The sequence below is a fragment of the Typopeltis vanoorti genome, chromosome 1, assembly GCF_054136105.1.
Source record: "Typopeltis vanoorti isolate ZY-2024b chromosome 1, IOZ_Tvanoo_1.0, whole genome shotgun sequence".
Lineage (NCBI taxonomy): Eukaryota > Metazoa > Arthropoda > Arachnida > Uropygi > Thelyphonidae > Typopeltis > Typopeltis vanoorti.
In genome coordinates, this window is record NC_143549.1 from 44,562,049 (window position 1) to 44,585,788 (window position 23,740).

The 23,740-nt window shown below is 34.4% G+C and overlaps 1 protein-coding gene across 1 annotated transcript in view; it reads left to right on the forward strand.

Annotated features, from left to right (window-relative positions):
• EDTP (Egg-derived tyrosine phosphatase) overlaps window positions 1–23,740 on the forward strand; it is a 451,026-nt gene that overhangs the window by 346,923 nt on the left and 80,363 nt on the right. The window contains exon 18 of the mRNA XM_090399919.1: window positions 3,495–3,755. Coding sequence (XP_090256045.1) covers window positions 3,495–3,755 — 261 coding nt within the window. The remainder of the gene's footprint in view (window positions 1–3,494; window positions 3,756–23,740) is intronic.

The following is a 23,740-nucleotide window of genomic DNA, read 5'->3' on the forward strand; positions in this document are numbered from 1 at the left end:
TTTTTATCTTTCCAAAGAGTACCATATGAAACGAATTATTAATACAATAATCGATCATGGATGAATTGTAATTTTTACCATTGATTATTAGATTTGATTAACGAGATTTTGATATACGCAGTAACATCGAGGGATACCTGTAGTTTTTTCTTAGATACATTAAATAACATTTCCCAAATAGTCAATTCATATAGCTTCTGTGGTCAAGAAAAAAATATCGTTAATGTGAAAAGTTGTTGAATTGGAGAGGAAAAATTAGCAAAGCAAGTGTTTGCCAGGTTGGCAAGAAAAAGAGCCAGAGGAAGACCAAGATATAGGTGGAATTGATACAGTAAAAAGTGCCTTAGAAGACAGAAACATAAGATCTGATAATATTGTAGTGTTGACAGATAATGGATTGATTTGGAGGAAAATTATTGATAGGAAGTTAGTAATGATGTAAGTTCTTCTTGTAGTACTATCATAATATCTTGTACGTTCCCTGAGAATACATATCAGGAATTTGAGACGAGATTATAACACTAATTAATGATGAAAGTCACATAAAAATTATTTGTTTGTTAATTTTCAGCTATATTTCATAGCTAGAAAATTCTGGAGGCTATTTTCTTCTGGAAAGACTGTACAAATAAAGCTGGGAGGCATGTATTCGTGATCCCAACATTTACAAAAATGATTGCTTTATGCTTTCTGAATTGTGTGAAGTTATTTAATTCACTAATATTCACTATTCATATTTCATAAAAAAATCTAATTGTTTAAATTTATCATTTTAATTTAATTCATTGATATCTATTAATCCAGATAGTTATTCTCCTGCAGTTGATAGTGTATATAATATCATGTGCTTTCATTTTAATTCTATTTTTTGTGATTATCTTCCTGTAGCATATTGAAAAGGGCTATGAAACAAGTAAAAATTATTTGTAGAATTTTCAGCTGAGTGATTTCTGTCATTAATTAGTATTATAATGTTCTTTGAATTCACTGCCTTTTATCTGACTTGAAGAAAAGGCTCTGTGATAGGGCAGAAGTTTTGTTATAATCTCTCTCGCTCTCTCTCTCTCGTTTGCTTTTTATCTTTATCTTTTTTGTTGACTGCACCATTGTTAATGTCTATTGGGTCAATTACTCTATTATAATCACTCATAAATAGATCCTAGAATGCAGCCTTGTTACATTAATATTTGCTTCTTATATAACTTTTTATCACTTTACTTAAACTAACTCTACCTTACATTTGATTATCCTTTGTCCCTTCTTAACTCTGTCCCTAGTTCCTGCTGCATGCAAAGTAGACCTTAAAGTTATGTTGTCCAATTAGCGGTTAGCAGTTTGCAAAAATTAAAATTCTCGTTCTTCTCAACTAGGCAAATTTGTTTGATTATCGACTGTACCAGCCTAATTGAATTAATATAGACTGAGAATATCGGGAAAAGGAACATAGGCAAATCTTAGTTAAATTACATCTACCCATCAATTAGTTGTGGCGATTCTATATCAGTTTGCACACAGGTTTGCAATTATTTTGAGTCAGTGAATTGCAAAAGATCAGGCAAGGTTATTAAACAAATATGACAAGTTTATTGCTAACTAGTAAGATGTTACAAATATTACATTCATGGGGAGGAAATTACTTCTCTTAATCGTAACTATACTGAAACAGCTTAACATCCATATATTTGTTAAACACATAGCTTCCACGTAACTTTGGCACATTGCTCAAATTTTTTTTACAATATAAGAGCAGTTGTTCCCTTATCTCTAATCTAATTCAGTTCCTTCCATTCTTTGTACATGATCATAACTGTATTACCTTTGCATATCTATAACACTAAACTCAAATTCACATGAGCTCCTTTCTATAAGCACAATTATCACTTATGCTAATACTAATTCTATGTATCTACAATTAAGAAAAAGAACATTGACAAAGCGTGCCTACTCACAGTAACCTTTACATTTTTAGTCCAGTTATATGAATAAAATTTCAATCTGGATTTTCTTGCTTCTGATCCTTTACTTCAGGGTGCAATAGTTGTTTAGGCCCTCCATAGGTAACTGTGGTGCCCTTAGCTAGAGTTGCAGACTATATCCTTTCCTTGGACTTCCTATGCCGACAACTGTTTCTACCCTTGCTGGTTGGTCACTTGGTCTGTAATGGGAAGAACTTGCATCCATGTGGTAGATCTCATCCTGGAAACAGCCAGATGATATCGGGGAGATATTCCATTGACGCAGCTGCTATGATCTTCCATTGGGTTGCTAGAAAGAACCTGCCAATGTCTCCATCACGTTCTCGGTAATAATTTTTTGCTCCTCCTTCTGTGAAGCAGGAACCCCACAGGTGCAGCGTTGTCTCCTCACAGTCAGAACTGGATCCTCCAAGAAGGAAAGTAAAAAAAAGCCTTCTGTTCCCTCTCAGTCCCTTTAAATATCTTACTAATCCTTAATACTGAAGTTTTCCGTGGTGTGATGATGTCACTTCAACTTTCTCCCTTTGAACGTCTCTAATGCAGGTGCCTATTTTTGTTCACAAACCTTACTAACTTTTATTTTTGCTGATTTATCTTCCTAATCTTGCTTAATTACCTCTTTAGTTTTTCATATGACTTTCAACAGGTATTATTTTAAATATTATTTTAACTTCACATTTTACATTATGTATACACGTGTTTGAAACCCCTGTAAAACCGAGCTCGATAAAGTTAATTATTTTTACTTATTGTGCGAGATTTTAGTTTCTTTCCAATAAGATTTTATGTTTCTGCAACAACTAGATTAAATACTGTTTCATAACAAAAAAAAAATCTTTGTGCTTGGTGGATATGGTTTGAATCCAGCAAAATATTAACAACTTAATAAGAATACATTTTATTCCTTTTTTTTTTTTTCTTTATACCATGAAGCATTGCCATGAACAATCATCGACATCTAAACCTTTCAGTATGTCTAATGATCTTTAGTTAGTCAATTTTTCACTTAACATTAAACTAATTTACAATGTAATATTCAATTTGGTGTGCATGTGTGTGTAAGGAAATAAGTTGATCTGTGTAAACATTTCTGGTAGATATCAGTACTAGAAATAGAACAAAAGTAAATTGGAAATATTGCTCTGAAACTTTTTTTTTATGCCACTTTAGGTATCCCTTGACTGGGACAATATGGTGGCACATCATCCTTGGAAATCACCTATCACTTTCCTTTAGAATACTTCACATGAATGAGTTACTCTCAAAAAAATCAGCAGAATGGAGAGGTTGGAATTTGTATGAAATAGATCTTGAAAATGCCTTAAATTGTAAAGAACAGATGGATTAAAAAATTGGAAAATTAAGTTCTATTTGTCATTTATCTTGGCAAAATGAGTAGCCTCAAACTTGAGATTGTTTTTTTTTCCTTCCTCAATTAAATTTTTTACTCATCAAATTCTTGATGCAACCTCAAGGGATATTTATACAGGATATTTACATTTTTTTACTGTATTCTAGTAATGTTCCTGGAAGTCACACATCTTCTCCAAATGGATGGCATTCTGCAGACTGGGGGATGAAACTGGATGATGTACAATCTAGCGGGAGCATAACTCCACCCACTCTGACCAATAGCTGCAGTGATAACAGTGCCTACAATGTAAATGAATCCAGCTTAGGTTGGCGACCAGTAACCAGTAATATGTCAACTAGTCCAGTTGCTGTTCCAGCTAATGGAAGGCAGCGTTCCGAGAGTTCATCATCAACAAGTTGTGGCAGGTAAAAACTGTCCTTTCATTTTAATTATACTAAATATTTAAAAATTGCTGGAATGCATGAATTGTTTTATTTGTCATCCAAATCCTATATTTGAGTAAGTCTCTCAGTGTTTGTGCAAAGTGAAAAATAGATATTTGTCATCATCAAATTCCTGCGATGTACCCTCAAGGGGTGTACAGGATATGATAGTACTACATGAAAAAAATTACATCATCACTAATTTCCTATTTACAATTTTTCTCCAAATCAGTCTATTACTAGTCAAGACTCCAACATTATCAGGTCTTATATTTCTATCGTCTAAGGCACTTTGTACCGTATCAATCCACCTATATCTTGGTCTTCCTCTGGGTCGTTTTGCTACCAACCTGGTAGAGAACACTTGTTTTGATAATCTTTCTTTGCCCATTCTGTTTAAGTGACCATACCACCTGAGATTAGCTCTGCTAACACATTCCTGGATGCTGACAATGGCAAGTTCTTTCCTAATATCCTCGTTTTTAATATGATATTGCCATTGATGCCATCTGTTCACCCCTATAATCTTTCTCAGGACTCTCATATCTGCGGTCTCTAGTCTTTGGTGAAGTGTTTTACTTCTAACCCAGCTCTCAGATCCATAAGTTAAAACTGGTTTGAACATTGTCTTGTATACAGCTAATTTAGTGTTCCGACTAATTTCTCTCATATTCCATATGAATTTATTCAATTGACTTCCCACCATACCAGCTTTGCTGATTCTGTTGTCTATTTCTATATTTAATTTACCATCTTCACTAAAAAAATCATGCAAAAGTAGCTGAAATGTTTTACTTGTTCAACAGGTTCCCTGTTCACAACACAGTTAACATTTTCAACAATTTTAACCTATTTTCATTGTCTTTGTCTTTTTATTGCTGTCCTTCATACCATATCTATTACAACAGCTATTCAATTTAGTCAGAGAATCTTGCAGACTTGTAGCGAATTTATTTAGAAGTATAACATCATCCGCATAAAGCAAAGAGCTGACATTAACATCTCCAATTTTGATATTATGTTTAATACCACTTTCCTTCATAATGTGATCAATAGAGATAATGAATAACAGAGGGTTATTCATATTAATAATGTACATCCTTGCCTCACACCAGATTTAACATTAAACCATCTACCTGTACTTCACTTCAATTCTAACTGCTGACTTACAACTCAAATAAAGACTAAGTATTGCTTGATATAATGCCCCATTGACGCCATATAATGTAGCGTATTGAATAGCTTCTCTCTTGGCACCTTGTCATATTCCTTTTCCAAATCGACAAAACTTAAATACAGATCTTTGTTATATTCCCATGCTTTCTCGACTATTTGTTGTAAAGTGAATATCTGATCCTGACAGCGCCTCTGTTTGGCCTCAATACAGCTTGTTCTTCACCAAGCTTTTCTTCTACAATTCTTCTCAACCGTTTCTCAAGTATACTTGCATAGATCTTGCCAGGAACACTCAGTAGGGAAATACCTCTGTAATTCTCACATTCAGTTTTATTTCACTTTTTATATATGGATACTATGAGAGCTCTACTCCAATCATTGGGAATTCGTCCCTATGTCCAAGCTTTCTGAACAATGCAGTGCAGCTACTGTAAGACTCTTATTCCACCATTCTTCAGCATTTCTGGTCGAATATCATCTACTCCTGCTGCCTTTCCACATTTCAAGCCTTAGATGGCTTTTTCTACTTCAAGTATGGATATGTATTCCTGACTGCATGCCTGGTCAGTGTTTTTTTATCACTGTGCTGTCATCACTGCTTGTTTCATTTAGCAAATTTTCAAAGTAATTACTCCATACTTCAAGGATATCTTTTTCTCCCGTTTTCATGTCACCTTTATCACCTCTAACTCCTTTTACAGCACTCTTTCCTCCATTCCTAAGCTTCTTCAACAACCTCCAGAATATTTTGCCACCTCCTTGATATTTATTTTCTATATTCTAGTCAAAGTCCTCCCATGACTTTTGTTTAGCTAGTTTTACACAGTGTTTAGCATTCTTGCATTTGTCTCTGTATTCTCTAAGAGCACAAGTTGACTCATTTGCCAGGAACTTTTGATATGCTGCCTCTTTAACTTCCTGTATCCACCATGGAGTTCTAATTTTTCTATTCTTGCAGACAACTTCACCACATGCCTTGCTAGCAGAATCAATCAATCAGAGCTTTCTTCAAGGTTTGCCACTGAATCTCCAAGGTTTGATTCCTGTTCTCAAAATCTTTCATTTTTTCTTCAATTATATTTGTGTATTTTAGTCTACAGTTCACATCTGAGAGCTGCTCAACTTTTATTTGCTTTAAAACTTTCTTACATGTTATTCTTTTCGATATGAAATTCAATTCTTTCCTCCTCAAGACTAAATAGTGATCACTTCCAATTTCAAATCCTCTGTATGCTCTGGTGTCCTGCACCAGGGAGAAAATATCACTGTCAACAATTACATAGTCAATGAGACTTTTCTTATTCCTAGCCTCTCCATGTGAATTTGTGCACATTTTTATGTTGGAACATGGTGTTAGTAATAACCAGTCCATGTCTTGAGCAGAAATCCAACAGATATTTGCCATTATTATTAGCTTTCCTCTTTTCTCCAAATTCTCCCAAAATATTTATGTATGTCTGACAATCATTTCCTACTCTGCTATTTAGATCCCCAACAACAACCAACTCTTCCTTTTTCATTGTGTCAGTTGCTTTTTCTAAAGCATCAAAAAATTCCTCTACTTCTACCTTAGTAGAACCTTCTGTGGGACCATAGGCACAAATAAGTCTCATTGTCCAGTTCCTAATTCTGATATTTGCCCACATCCTCTACTTGAGACTGGCTGCCATTCAAGAAGATTAGCCTCGGATTTTGTGTTGAATACTATGGCTTCTCCTTCTTTTCCTTGATTGTCATTGCCTGAATATAACATTTTGTATTTATTGCTCAGAAAGATCTTGCCAGTTTTTGCCTTTTTTGTTTCAGTCACCCCTATTATGTCGATCTGGTACTTATCTAATTCCTCAGCTAGCTCCATTTCTTTACCATTCAGGCTTCTTATGTTGATAGTACTGATCTTTAACTCTGGTGATGTTGTGTTGGAGTGTTTTTTCAGATTTGTTCCAGTAACTGACTTTTCGCTGTTCGCCCTGGTTCCCTGGCGAAAAAACTTGTTTAACTGGGCGATGCCCCAGCCAGCATGAAATTTTGCCATGTTGTACCATCATTTTTTATTTTGGTTTAACCAATAAGAATACAATTTGGCAATCAAGGAAAAGAAGGAGTAGCCATAGTATTCAACACAAAATACGAGGCTAGTCTTCTTGAATGGCAGTCAGTCTCAAGTAGAGTAATGTGGGCAAATATGAGAATGGGGAACTGGACAATGAGACTTATTTGTGCCTATGGTCCCACAGAAGGTTCTACTAAGGTAGAAGTGGAAGAATTTTTTGACGCTCTAGAAAATGCAACTGACACAATGAAAAAGGAAAAGTTGGTCCTTGTTGGGGATCTAAATAGCAGAGTAGGAAATGATTGTGAGACATACAAAAATATTTTGGGAAAATTTGGAGAAAAGAGCAAAGCTAATAATAATGGCAAATATCTGTTGGATTTCTGCTCAGGACATGGACTGGTTATTACTAACACCATGTTCCAACATAAAAATGTGCACAAATTCACATGGAGAGAAGAGGCTAGGAATAAGAAAAGTCTCATTGACTATGTTATTGTTGATAGTGATGAAGAAAGTTTTAAAGTGAATAAAAGTTGAGCAGCTCTCAGATGTGAACTGTAGACTAAAATACAGAAAGATTATTGAAAAGAAAATGAAAGAGTTTGAGAACAGGAATCAAACCTTGGAGATTCAGTGGCAAACTCTGAAGAAAACATTGATTGATTCTGCCAGAGCGGCATGTGTTGAGGTTGTGTGCAAGGATAAAAAAATCAGAACTCCCTGGTGGACACAGGAAGTTAAAGAGGCAGTGAAGGAAAAGAAGAAAGCATATCAAAAGTTCCTGGCAAATAAGTCAGCTTTTACTCTTACAGAATACAGAGACAAACGTAAGAAAGCTAAACAGTGTGTAAAACTAGCTAAACAAAAGTCATGGGAGGACCTTGGCAAGAATATAGAAAATAAATATCAAGAAGGTGGCAAAATATTCTGGAGGTTGTTGAAGAAGCTTAGGAATGGAGGAAAGAGTGCTGTAAAAGGAGTTAGAGATGATAAAGGTGACATGAAAACAGGAGAAAAAGATATCCTTGAAGTATGGAGTAATTACTTTGAAAAACTGCTAAATGAAACAAGCAGTGATGACAGCACAGTGATAAAAAAAACACTGACCAGGCATGCAGTCAGGAGTACATATCCATACTTGAAGTAGAAAAAGCCATCAAAGGCTTGAAATGTGGAAAGGCAGCAGGAGTAGATGATATTCGACCAGAAATGCTGAAGTATGGTGGTATAAAAGTCTTACAGTGGCTGCACTGCATAGTTCAGAAAGCCTGGACAGAGGGATGAATTCCCGATGATTGGAGTAGAGCTCTCATAGTACCCATATATAAAAAGGGAAATAAAACTGAATGTGAGAATTACAGAGGTATTTCCCTACTGAGTGTTCCTGGCAAGATCTATGCCAGTATACTTGAGAAACGATTGAGAAGAATTGTGGAAGAAAGGCTTGGTGAAGAACAAGCTGGATTCAGGCCAAATAGAGGCTGTCAGGATCAGATCTTCACTTTGCAACAAATAGTCGAGAAAGCATGGGAATATAACAAAGATCTATATTTAAGTTTTGTCGATTTGGAAAAGGCATATGACAAGGTGCCAAGAGAGAAGCTATTCAATATGCTGCAGTTATATGGTGTCAATGGGACATTATATCAAGCAATACTTAGTCTTTATTTGAGTTGTAAGTCAGCAGTTAGAATTGAAGGAAGTACAGGAAGATGGTTTAATGTTAAATCTGGTGTGAGACAAGGATGTACATTATCCCCTCTGTTATTCATTATCTATATGGATCACATTATGAAGGAAAGTGGTATTAAACCTGATATCAAAATTGGAGATGTTAATGTCAGCTCTTTGCTTTATGCGGATGATGTTATACTTCTAAATAAATCCGCTACAAGTCTGCAAGATTCTCTGACTAAATTGAATAGCTGTTGTAATAGATATGGTATGAAGGTCAGCAATAAAAAGACAAAGACAATGAAAATAGGCAGAATCATTGAAAATGTCAACTGTGTTGTGAATGGAGAACCTGTGGAACAAGTAAAACATTTCAGCTACTTAGGCACAATTTTTACTGAAGATGGTAAATTAAATATAGAAATAGACAACAGAATCAGCAAAGCTGGTATGGTGGGAAGTCAATTGAATAAATTCATATGGAATAAGAGAGAATTTAGTCGGAACACTAAATTAGCTGTATACAAGACGGTGTTCAAACCAGTTTTAACTTATGGATCTGAGAGCTGGGTCAGAAGTAAAACACTTGACCAAAGATTAGAGACCGCAGATATGAGAGTCCTGAGAAAGATTAGAGGCGTGAATAGATGGCATCAATGGCAATATCATATTAAAAATGAGGATATTAGGAAAGAACTTGACATTGTCAGCATCCAGAAATGCATTAGCAGAGCTAATCTCAGGTGGTATGGTCACTTAAATAGAATGGGAGAGGAAAGATTAGCAAAACAAGTGTTCTCTGCCAGGTTGGCAGGAAAACGACCCAGAGGAAGACCAAGATATAGGTGGATTGATACGGTACAAAGTGCCTTAGACGATAGAAATATAAGATCTGATAATGTTGGAGTCTTGACAAGTAATAGACTGATTTGGAGGAAAATTGTAGATAGGAAGTTAGTAATGATGTAATTTTTTCATGTAGTACTGTCATATCCTGTACACCTCTTGAGGGTACATAGCAGGAATTTGATGATGATGATGATGAATACAATTTGGTTGGCTAAATCCCAAATAGCCGCCCATCATAGTTTGTTCAGTATCCAAGTAGATACCCAACAGGGGTGCGCCACGAGAAGGTGACGATTGGACATTAGGTCAGAAGCCCTGGTCGGTTCTCCTCATTCCTTTAATGGCTATGTGGAGGTCTCCTCTCAGTTATACAGCTTTGACCCTTAAGCACCCCTTGATATTTGTTTGATATGAAATTTAGCTTTATAAAAATTATTTACACAATTTCATTATATTTTTGCAAAAACACTAATTAAGTCATTAATTTATTATTTAAAATTTTTATAAAGTTTGTAAATTTGTTTAATATAAATGTTCTTTTGTAATGTAAAAGAAGTGTATCCTTTGAGAAGTCGTAGTTCAGCAGACATTAAAGGCCACTGTCATGCTATCATATCCCCTCTTTTTTGCCATCTGCAAATTCTCAATCCATCATCATACAGAGCATTCCATACACCCCTCACTATCTTTGTCACTCACCTCTGAATCATCTCCACCACTTCATCCCCAAAAAACCCAGGTGACTAGACCAAATTTGGCCTTCTTATTATTCATGCTCTTTAGTAACAAAGTAATCCTATTAGTTACCTTGGCAATCTTCACAGTATCACTTTCTGAATTTCAGTTATCTATCCAATAACATATCCAAATCATCCTAAAATGCATAATTTTACTCTTTCACATTAAACCAGAATCCATTATCTTTTCCCCATACTCTGTTTAAATTGTCCTGCAAGTTTATTATGAGAGTTGTTCCATAAGTCCGTGCAAAGTCTAAGATGACGACACCGTATCAAGGTTATTTTTAGTTGCTGGCAACTGTTGGAGCATCACACACTAAGTTTCAGTCTAATAGATCTATTACTCTGAGTTTGGCGTTCATTTGAATCGATCAAGTACTGTGGTTTGTGAAAAATGGATGAGAGAGAATTTTGTGTAGTGATTAAACATGCCTTTTTGAAAGGCAAAACGGCTCAGGAAACCAAAGCTAAGCTTGATAAACATTATGGTGAGTCTGCACCTTTGATTAGAATGGTTTATAAGTGGTTTAGTAACTTTCGAAGTGGCCATATGAGCACAAATGACACTGAACGTTCTGGACACCCTGTTGAGGTCACTACTCCAGAAATTTATTGAAAAAATCTATGATATGGTGATGGATGATAGAAGAGTGAAGGTGTGTGAAATTGCTAAGGCTGTGGGCATCTCAAATGACCACGTACATAATATTTTACATGAACATTTACATATGAGAAAACTATCCACAAGATGGGTGCCGCATTTGCTCACATTGGATGAAAAGCATCAACGTGTTGCAGGGACAGCTTGAAGCTGTTTCAACAGAATCTAGGGAATTTTTGTGTCATTTTGTAACAGTGGATGAAACATGGATTCATCACTACCAGCCTGAGACCAAGGAACAGTCAAAACAATAGGTTGCAAGTGGGGAATCTGCACCAAAGAAAGCAAAAACCATTCCTTCAGCAGGAAAGATTATGGCCACCATCTTCTGGGATGCTCATGGCAATCTTCATAGACTTCTTGGAAAGGATAAAACAATTACTGGAATGTGTTATGCATCTTTGCTAGATCGTTTAAATAATGAAATAAAGGAAAAACGACCACACTTGGTGATAAAGAAGATTCTTTTTCACCACGACACTGCACCCACTCACTCTTTTTGCAATCGTGACCGCGAAATCGTTCAATTTATGCTGCGAAGTCCTTTCGCATCCATGTTTGGAAACTGTCTGTTTCCAAACATGTAAAAATGGCTGACAGGAAAGAGAGATTTATCAAACGATGAGGTTCATTTTTGCATGGACGTATCGAACAACCCTCGCATTGCCTTGATTAACACTTTATGCTGCCCAATTTTGCACCAACAAACAACTGAATATTTCCTTCAGATCTTTTCCTATATTATTTATGAACAAAACTAGTGGTCCATTCACAGAGCCTTGCAGACATTCACAGACAACTCGCAGCGAGTTGCGCTGCGAGTTGTCTGTACTTTCTCCTGGATTTTATTCCTCCATATTACTGTTTAGAGTTTGTCCGTCATCTACTCTGATATCTATATAAACTTCGTATCCATCCCCATTTGTTTCATGTGGTATCCTGTTAAAGGCCTTCATACTATTCAGCGGTATCAGTGTACTTTATTCCAAACTCAGCTGTCATTATTATGAAATAGATTTAGTAAATTGTTAATCATGACTTATCTTAAAGCCATGTTTGTACCTCCATAGAGTATCATATTTGCATTTACCCATTCCTGAATTTTGTCTTTGACTAACTTTTCCCCTCTCTAGATACTGATTGATCTATAATTTGTGACCTCAGCCTTCCTTTACACTTTCTCATAATACTCTGATATCCCATGATCATGTTTGCATTGAGATTTTGCAATAAACAAAGTACTTCCAGTTCATCAACCTCTTTTCCTCCTTGTTCCTGTCACATCTCTTACCTCAACATTGTCACTTACATTCTTAAAAATGGTCACTCATTAACTGGCCTGTTTTATCTGCTTTTGTAACCTCACTACCATCAGCACTTGTTACTTATCCTTTCATAATCATTCTTCCTTTTATTTGTCACATGTTTAACGAACTGGATTTCCTTTGCCCTGCTGGCTAATTTCTTCTCATAATCAGATTCTGCTTGAAATTTCCAATGAAACTAGTAGTCAAACCTTATTAAATCTCTTGTATTTTTTCTCGGTGTTTAAGTCAGTTAATAATTTTAAACGTCATTTAACCAAGTCACTCACTCACTCACTCACTCACACACACACACACACACACACACACAGGTGACCCTTGCATAACTCAGATGTTAGGTTCCATAGAAATGCCACGTTATATAAATCGCATTATGCGAGACTAGGATCACATAGAAAAAAGTAGGGTTATGTTCCGAAATCATTTTTTTTTTTAATTATATGAACAACAATGACATGTCCAACGAAAATATTTTTTTTTATTTAATTCAAGTAATTCATGTAAGTTAAGAAAAATATATAAACTATGAAACAAATACATAGTATAAAATTATAAAAATTACAAATTGTACATAAATTTCACTGCACATAATGCATAAATGTTTTAGGCAAAATAAAACAAAGTGCATATTTTAACATCAAAAATAACATTTCGTATGTGTTCTTTATTTACGAGAGGCCAGACGTTGTCATCACTCTTGGACATCATTTGTATAATTCTCATTGTATACTTCAGCTGGTTTAGTTATCAAGAAGTCAGTAATAAGACCTTGCTTACCACTATGCTGTGATTTTTTTTATTAAGTTCATAATATGGAGCTAAACAAATATCCAATTGTCTCATGAATTTTCCAGATCGCTCCATTGAGGGATCATTATCCATAAAATAACTTCCTAACTTTCTTGCCAAATGCAGTCCTGCTAATTTCTTTAAACTGAATTCTTTAACGGATTCATCACAATCAGAATCTTCAGCACAACTTTCCCTGCTATTTGGTTATACGTCATCTATTAATTGTACCAGTTCTTCCTTATTTAAATCTGTTTGTTCATCAGTTAATTCACTGATTTCATTTTCTGCCATATTGCAAAAGCCCTCTCCACCAAAAATGTGTGCGATTTTTATTATAACTTAGCTTAGCATCCACTGGATGTACGAAATTTTGTTCCAGAACGTAACCCATGCCTTTTTGTTGGTCCTCCAATAAATAGGTAGGGTGGACTTGTCAAGTCCTTGCATAGCACGAGGATATGAGGATCGGTTAATAAACATTGGTTTTGTCATGTAATCACCTGATGCATTACTACAAAACCGTAGAGTAATTTTATCTTTGGAAACTTTGAATCCAGGAGCTGATCTTTCATTTTTCGAAATATAGGCGAGTTTTGGCATTTTTTTCCCCAATATAACCCAGATTCATCCACATTGAACATCTGGTCTGTACCTTCTTCAATGACTTTTAAAAGTTCTCCTGGGTATTTTTGGGCAGCTTCTACGTCTGCTGATGATGATTCTCCCTGGATTTTAGAACTATGCAAAGAAAACAGCTTTTTACAGTTTTCAAACCAAACCTTATTGGCACAAAATTCATGCGAGAGCTTTCTTCTGAAGAATGTTGATCAAGTTCATTTAAATATTTATAAACTTTGAGAGCTTTTTGTTTAATAAGATTTCTGTCCAAAGGATTTTTTTTTTTTTTTTGAGTGCAATCTTCTGTCCAAATTGTTAGAGATTCTCCATTTTTACCATTCGAATATCGAGTACATGAGCAACGCACTTTGCACTTACTGTTGATCCAGCAATAACACTTTTTCGGATTTTATGTTCATTTTGTTTAATTATTCGAATTGTTGATTCATTTAAATTCAAAGTCCTTGCAACATTAATTTTCTTTTTAATGTTGGTTTTTTTTCCCTTTCGTTGCAGTTTTAGTGGCCATTACTATAAAAATAAATTTTTTACATTAAAAGAAAAAGCATTACAGGGTGTTCAGGATAAATTTGACATATTTATAATTAATTATATTTTTCCGTAAGTTACATGTATTAACACACACTTCTCTTCATTTAAAAGTTTGGACCCTTCTTCATTCATATACAAGATGTCAGAAAGGATGGATAGCTGGAACCCACCTGAATCATGGAAGAGAATAACTTGTATCATGATGATTCGTGCCCGCCATCAAAATAAGGATATTACGACTGCTGCCCAATGCTCCCTGAATACAGTAAAAACAATCAGGCATGAACTAGAGACTTGCAATGGTGACTACGAGGATGTAGCAAGAAGAAAGATCCCTAGCAGACGATCTGATTGCGTTCGTACAGCAGAATTCCTCGCAAATCTGCAGGAACAGGTGTTGAAGAACCCTGGCATTGGAATTCGGGCTTTGTTCGTGGAGTTGCTAACTGTAGTCAAGCCCTGGATAACAAGGGTAGCCAATGGTAGGCCGTATGTATGGCAGCAGGATTCGGCCCCTTGCCACACCTCTGGGAAAAGTCAAAAATGGTTGTCTGAAAATTTCTACGACTTCACCAGTCCAAATGTTTGGCCTCCAAACTCCCCAGACCTTAACCCCATGGATTATTTTGTATGGGGCGCAGTTGAAAAAGACACCAATCGCACTTCCAGTAATACAAAAGCCCAGTTAATGGATAAAATTAAAACAGTTTTTGCGGCCCTTCCCAGGGAGACTGTAGCATCAGCTTGTTCGAGGTTCCGAAGCAGAATTGAAGCTGTGATCGATGCTAATGGTGGTTATTTTGAGTAAATCTTGTTGATAGTATTGTAATTAACTCTGCCTGTAATGTTTTTTTGTCAATTCATTAAATTTAATAGATACAAAGAAGATTTTCTTTTTCCTTACGAAACTGTCAAATTTATCCCGAACACCCTGTACATATCAGTTATGTAACTCACCAGAAAATGAAGTGCTCAGCTTGAGATTAACACACTTGTGATTTTTAATGTACTTTCCTGGCAGAAAATGAAGACAATTTTCAACAATAAACACTTTATACAGTAAACAATTGACATACATACGTGCTAAAGGGTATTTCCCCTACTATAAATTCACTACTTATAACTACATGCATGATACAGGCAGACACAAATTTAACGAAGATAAAATCTGATTTTTAAGTCACGTGGTGAAAAATATGTGAAAAGATAAAGAGTTACTGCAATTTGTAGACCATGTTATTATATCGAAAACGTGTTGTATAAGCTCTGCGTTGAGCAAGGGTTACCACAATTTGTAGACGCATTATATCGAAACCATATTGAATAAGATCAGTGTTATACAAGGGTTACCTGTATATATTTTTATTTCGGTAACCAAATTCTAAATTTCTGATTTAGAATGTTTGACCTAAGTGTGAGATTTTAATTATAAAAACCTAAATTTCAACTGGCTGAACATATTTGGTGTAGTTCATTTTGAAAATTTCAGATAAGTAACGTTAATTTAATTAAGCTAATCTAACCTTTCAAAATTTAAATGTTAATTCTAGATTAGTTAAAGTTGCCAAGAAATTATATATATATTTTTAATTCTTTATCCAAGTGTAAGCAAACAAAGTGTGCGTATGAGATCTCCACAACTAGGTTCTTGTATATAGATGCTGATCACTCTTCACATCAGCTGCCTTAGTAGTCCATAATGCAATGCACACTTCCTTTTGGATGTGCATAACCATGATTATGGGAAGACCACTACCCAGACTGATTTTGACCTTTATCCTTAATTTTTATAATTTCATGGTCTGTTCTTATGTGTGCTGTGTATGATTCCTACCAATCATTTGTGTTCTGTCATCAGTATTTGAGGATTTGAGGATCGGTTAATAAACATTGGTTTTGTCATGTAATCACCTGATGCATCATGATTTTTCTGTTTTATTTCCTGTGATTTTTCTTTTATGTTTTTTGGCTGTTTGCTTTGAATATCCTGATTGCAACATCATTTGCGAGGAAATTAATTTCCTTGTATTGAAGATCTTCAGCTTTTACTGTTTGTAATACCAATCATAAAATAGCATTGGTTTAATGAGAATCAAGCTAGGACTTTGTGGTAGCTAATATATTATCATCATAACGCTAATTATAGGTGTAGATCATATTGGTCTGTTCCGGTCTCATTATCCATCCAATATCCTTTTTTGAGGTCTACCCTGCCTTCTCTTTCCGCTTGGCTTATATTTTAGTATTTGTTTAGGATATCAGGTGTTGGCCATTCAGTTTACACGTTCTATCCATTTTTGTTTATAATTGTTTAGTTTTTCTTCTATTGATTTTGTTTTTAGTTCTTTTAAAATGTCTTTGTTTCTGTTTTGTGTAATAATGTGTATTTTGCAGTTCTTCTCATAAATCTCATTTCACTTTTTTTATTCTTTGTTTATCTTGTTTGTTTATTGCCCAAATTTCACTGCCATATCATAATGGGGGCACTGCTAAAGTATTGTATATTTTCAAGCGTGTTTCTTTTTGTACTATATTTGAATTGAGTGTTCTATTTATCAGGCTTATAATCTGTAAAAATTTTGAAGTTTTTAATTTTGTCTTTTTCTCCTTCATATGATATTTCACATCCAAGATAACTGAAAGTATTTATGTGTTCTATTATTTTATTATTTATAATTATTTTACTTCTAACTGGAGTTTGTCCACAAAATGCCATTGTTTTAGTTTTATCTATTGAAATTTCATTCCAAACCGTTCTACTATAACATTTAAATTATATATTGCTCTTTGTAAATTGTCTTCTCCTTATCTGATATTATTACCTGATATATCTAGTAGATAACAGCACTCAAGCTTATATTTTGTTCTGTTTAATTTTCACCAGATTGTTTCAGATGAAAACAATCCACACCCTCTGTCTTCCTAATCTCCTACTGTTTTTTGGCAATTCATTTGCTATCAGCAACAGTACCCTGTTCCTTTCTATTCTCTCTGTTCTCTTGGAAAATACTACGCTCCTCTAACTACATCTGTCTGTTAAGTCTTACAAATGCCTATAACTTTTGGCATGGTTGCATCAACCAATGTCAAAACTCCTTCCTCTTATTTGTGATATTTCTATCATTAGTATACATAAATTGCAGCATTCCCTTAGACCCCCAACTACCTTTTACATCATTGCACATCCATTTAATTTTACTTGAAAGACTGGATTCTGTTTTTTGTCATTTTCATGCTCGCTTGACTTAGGATTCCTAAACCCACTGTAATAGCTCTAGTTTTTTCCTGATTTTGTCATTCCACATTCAATGAATAATGCTCTCTTGAGGTAATTTTAACTACAAATCCATAGTGCAATCCATCAGCATTGAGTCCTTTTATGTGTCAAATCAGTCCATAAGTCTTGAAACTGCACATTATTAAATCTTCACAACCTATGCATTAGATTTTTTACTCACTCTCTTTCTCTATTATAACATGACAGCAGACTTACAATCTTTACTCTTGCTCTTCTTTTTTGCTTCTTCCAGTAATGTTCATATCTTTTCTCATACATATTCTTCACCTCGCCTTTCTGCATTCTGGCAGAAAGATGAGTTGAAGGTTATTGCTTTACTAATAATAATTTTCACACCATGGAAACCAGATTCTCATACTTTCATCAAAGTCCTGGTATGTATCCATACGTTATTCATTAAATTTGTAATCATAATCATATTCCTGATATACATCCTTGAGGAGTATATAAAATATGATGGTGGTACTACACGAACAGCTTACTTCAATTACTAACTTCATATCATTAATTTTCATCCATATCAGTCTTATCTAGTTAGTTATTGATTTAATACTTAAAATTTTGAATATTTAACATTTTTAGTAAATCTTGATAAATGTTAATCATGTTATATAAATGGAATGCAAAAGCAATGATTCTTTAGAGAAGTCAGTTTAGTCGACATGGCAGTCCACTGTCCTGTTCCCTCTTGCATTGTGTAAGTTGAATATTAAAGCTTAGATTTGCTGAAGAATAAAAACTAGATAACTGGGAGGAAATCTCCATGTAGCATTTCTAAGGAATATAGGAATCACTGGAACGTCTAATGCAATGTCCGGTCCTTACCTTCTTGTAGTTTACCCCATTAATAAATAGTTATCTGAATACAAATCAAATGAGAATGGACTGACAGTTCATGATTTAGCTAATCAGATTGTTCTGTATTGACTGAAACTAAAAGACAGTGATGGTACAAGATAAAAATAACATTTGATAATAATCTGATAATTTACAAATGACCTTTGGAAGTGATGACTAAGAAAATGTCTCTTTTTGAGGAGGAATTGCTCAATGACAGATGGCTGAAGCTCAAAGAAATCTCTGCAAGGGGTTGGGGTTTCTATAACAACCATCTTTTGCATCATTCACCAGAAGCTTCACATGACTAAGGTGGGATCCCGACTTCTCATTTCAATTCTGAAGGAGCATCACGTGACCTGTCCATGCAAGTTTCTAGAGCTTTGCCAAGGGAATCAGAGAGAAGTGCTGGAATCCATTGTTACCAGGAATGAAACAATAGTCATTATGATATTCTTTCCAAAAAGGGAATTCATGGAGTGGTGCACACCAGGCGAAGCACTGCTGAGAAAAACCAAGGTCACTCAGTCCACCAAGAAGATCATGGTGTAAAATCTCTCATGATATGTAACTTATGTTGCATTTTACGTTTTTACAAGGAGATTGCACTTAGAGAAATGTCAGTTTTTTTCTGTAATAATCTTATATGTGTAATAACTTAACCATGAGCTTTTGTTAAAATAATGTGGCATGTGATATCATTATGTAACACTGTTAACCCATGTCTATATGTGACAATTTCATCAAGATGTGTGGAGTATGATGTCATGTCCTTATGTGAAAACATGCCCATATATGGAAATTTTGAGAGATGCGTGATGTGTACAGTGGAAGTCTGGGCCTTTATAAGGGGAAACGTTCAGGACTGTGTCTAAAGATTCTCAGTCTTCACTTACCTAAGTCTCCTGCCACCAGAAGAATAGTGTTGATCGTTGGGATCTCTCACTAGGAAAGAGCTGCACATTGCTGCCATGTTAAGGATCCTAAGGGGCATAGAATAATTGATGACTCAGACAAAAAATTTTTATTGACGGGGGATTAATGAGCCAGCAGAAACAAAGAGAACAAAAGGGACACTTTCATGTGAACAAAAGATTCATGTAAAAGACTGTGCTTGAATGAGAATTGTAAGTATATATGTGATATTTCCAAGCAAGAAAGCACATCAAATGTCTGTATAGGTAGAACAAGATTGTGTAAGCAATATCAAAATAAGCTCACTCTAGGTGTGTCTTAATCTCAATTGTGTATAGGTAATTATTGTAAGAGTAAGAAGAGTGCTATACTAGATAATGTAAATTAATATTGACTTATACTCTTTAGAGACACTTCTGACATTATGATTAAGAATTATAGACATGTAAACTCAACATTATTTTAATATTTGCCAAATATTTCAGTCTGAAAATAACAATCTTCAGTAGGAACAGTTTTTAACAAGGTGGAATACCAACAATTGATCATTCAAAAGTAGAACGAGCCAAGTGATGTTACACTGCTTAGTATTAAATAGAGGAAAAATTTCATCAGAGTGATGATTAAATTATAGGTATTAATTCACAATTTCATGTAATAATCTTAATTTATAAATAACATTAGACTAATGTAGGAATTACAAGTCTCAATTTAAAAAAAATTAATATGCTATCCTGATTAAACTTTCCCATATTTTTGATAAGGAAATAGTCATTTTGATTCAAGCTATGGTGTTGAAGTAAGGCTTCAGCACTTTCTTTAAATAGGCGTTCAAATTTATAGCGACATCTGAGTAGAAGGCGAGTCTTGGACCAGAGGATGTTGTAGCTTGTCTCTATCCCGTGCTGAGCCAATCCAGACTTATTAGATTTGTTGTAAAGAATGTATGATTGATGTTCTTGAATTCTTTTTTCTATAGAGCATTCTGTTTTGTCCAAAGTAGGACAGATTGCAGTTATAAGGAACTTTATGCAAACAAGGAGAGACATAGTTGAGCGTTTATCTTTAGAAGAGGGGAAATAGGTGGATATTTTGTTAATAGGTATATAAGTGGTTGTTAAATCATATTTCTTCAGAATTCTTGAAATTGGTTCTGAAATCCTGGAAATATATAGAATTGGAACTCGATGTATTGAATCTTTGTTGTTCTGGATTGGATTGTAGGAAGGAATCAAAGATGTGTACTTTTTTCAGAGAAGCCATTTAATTTCGTGTGATGTTTGATAGTTGAAAGTTCTTTCTGTAATTCATGAGAAGTTGAACAATTAGTTCTAGCTCGTCGGATTAAACATTTTATGATTCCTGTTTTTTGATAAGGATGATGATGAGCAGATTGAGAATATAGCGTCCAGTGAAAGTGGGTTTTCTGTAAACTGTTGTTGTTAGAATACCTGTAGGTGAACAGATGAGGAGGATGTCTAAAAAGGATAGCTTGTCTTTTTCAACCTCCATGGTAAACAATACCAGGATGTAAGGAATTTATTCTGGCTAAAAAGGTAGGTAAGGAATCTCTGTTATGAGGCCACACTGAAAAGATGTCGTCTATATCTATATATCTTACCCAAAAGGATGGTTGAGGGAATATAGATGAAAACAGGACGTCTTCTAGATGTTCCAAATAAAAGTTGGCTAGAGCAGGTGAAAGTGGACTTCCCATGGCCTTTCCTTCAACTTGGTTGTAGAATAGATGTCCTCCTCATCCGTTCACCTTCAGGTATTCTAACAACAACAGTTTACAGAAAACCCACTTTCACTGGACGTTATATTCTCAAACAATCTGCTCATCATCCTTATCGAAAAACAAGAATCATAAAATGTTTAATCTGACAAGCTAGAACTAATTGTTCAACTTCTCATGAATTACAGAAAGAACTTTCAACTATCAAACATCACATGAAATTAAATGGCTTCTCTGAAAAAAGTACACAGCATCTTTTCGATTCCTATAATCCAATCCAGAACAACAAAGATTCAATATGTCGCGTTCCAATTCCATATATTTCCAGGATTTCAGAACCAATTTCAAGAATTCTGAAGAAATATGATTTAACAACCACTTATATACCTATTAACAAAATATCCACCTATTTCTCCTCTTCTAAAGATAAATGCTCAACTATGTCTCTGCCTGGTGTGCATAAAGTTCCTTGTAACTGCAATCTGTCCTACTTTGGACAAAACAGGACGCTCTATAGAAAAAAGAATTCAAGAACATCAATCATACATTCTTTACAACAAATCTAATAAGTCTGGATTGGCTCAGCACAGGATAGAGACAAGCTACAACATCCTCTGGTCCAAGACTCGCCTTCTACTCAGATGTCGCTATAAATTTGAACGCCTATTTAAAGAAAGTGCTGAAGCCTTACTTCAACACCATAGCTTGAATCAAAATGACTATTTCCTTATCAAAAATATGGGAAAGTTTAATCAGGATAGCATATTAATTTTTTTTAAATTGAGACTTGTAATTCCTACATTAGTCTAATGTTATTTATAAATTAAGATTATTACATGAAATTGTGAATTAAAACCTATTGCTTAATCATCACTCTGATGAAATTTTTCCTCTCTTTAATACTTAGCAGTGTAACATCACTTGGCTCGTGTTACATTTGAATGATCAATTGTTGGTATTCCACCTTGTTAAAAACTGTTCCTATGTAGTCACTGAAGATAGTCTGTTATTTTCAGACTGAAATATTTGGCAAATATTAAAATAATCTTGTTTACGTATCTTTAATTCTTAACATTGATATAAGCTTACTCAAGATATGCATTATTTTCAGTTTGTGCATGTATGATTAGTAGGATATTCTAGATTGTGATTTAACTTTAAGGGAAGAAACATAGAACTAAGCCTGAATCAGGAAGAATTGAAATTGATATGTAATGCAATAGTGTATGTATTGATGTGGATCAGACTATGTAAATATTCCTTTTTGATTTAATTAAATGGTTCTTGAACAACACGTTGGACTGATTCTGTCAATGCACTATCCTGAAAATTTCGAACTGCATAAGATAAAGTTTAAGTGATCAATAATCAACTGATTAAATTACTGATGACCATGACTTATTAAAGGTAAAGATCAACATTAACTGGTGAAATAAAAACTATCTGCTTTGTCTTTAGTTTAAAATCATATAATCCTGTACTCAATACATAGTCTAACTGGCACAGTCATAAAATAAATTTGTTAGACTATAGAATGAGTGAACATTAAGATCTAGTAGAAATAAATAAATGGTGGCAGTCAATAGTTAAGACAGTCAACCATTCATGACAATTCATGAAGTTATAAGTAAAGAACAACAAAGACAAAGCAGGGATGAGAAATACGTAATAGACAAATACACTGCTCAAAACAATTAGGGGGGGGGGGGGGTATTTTAGTTTCTGTCGGATAATTATAAATTTCTGCAAATAATTAACTATTGGGTACTTTATACATGAATAAATATTTCTTACTTATAGATAGGGTGTAATTGATGAGATATTGTTTAAATAATCGATATTTATTACAAATTTAACAGATTATACATTTTAGCATGAAATTATTTTAACAAGAATATCCCCTAATTGTTTTGAGCAGTATATAACAATGGCAACAATCTCTTGGGATTGCCAGGGAATTCTCTTGATTGACTTCAGGGAAAGGAATACCACCGTGAATGTAGAATATTATTCTTCACTCCTGCACAAACTGCACAACACCATAAAGGAAGAGAGATAAGAAATGCTGAGTCATATTATTTGCCTGCTTCACAACAATGCTCCAGTCCATATGACTATTCTTTTGAAAGCTGCAGTATAGGACTGTGGCTTCCTATACTGCAGCTTTATTGATTGAACACAAATCCTACAGCCCAGATCTAGCATCCAGCCCCTACTACTGTTCTCAAAACTGAAAAAAATTCTTTAGCATGAAATATCTGTATCTTTACAAGTAAAGATACAGATATTCCATTTGAATCTGAATCATAGCCTTATAAAATGGAATATCTGTATCTTTACTTGTTAGTGTGTGCTTTTCAATATCCAAGTAATCTAGACTATTTTTGAAGGGCATAGAAATGTTAATTCAAAGATGAGGAAAGTGTGTTGAAGTAAAAGATTATATTGAAAAGCAACAGGTTTCTTTTTATCACCTCTAAAAGTTAGCCAGGCTGGAAACTTATAACTGCTCTCATATATCAGGAATTGGATGTTCCTCTTGCATTTTATTTATTTTATTACAGAAACTGAATGTGAGTTTGTGCACATTTGTTGGAACATGATATTAGTAATGTGACCATTTATTCTGAATAGAATAAAATAGAAAGAAATCAGAATAGAAATCCTGCAGGTATTTATTATTATTGTTAGTTTTGCTCTTTTATCCAAATTTTCTGAAAACATTTCTCTCTGGTA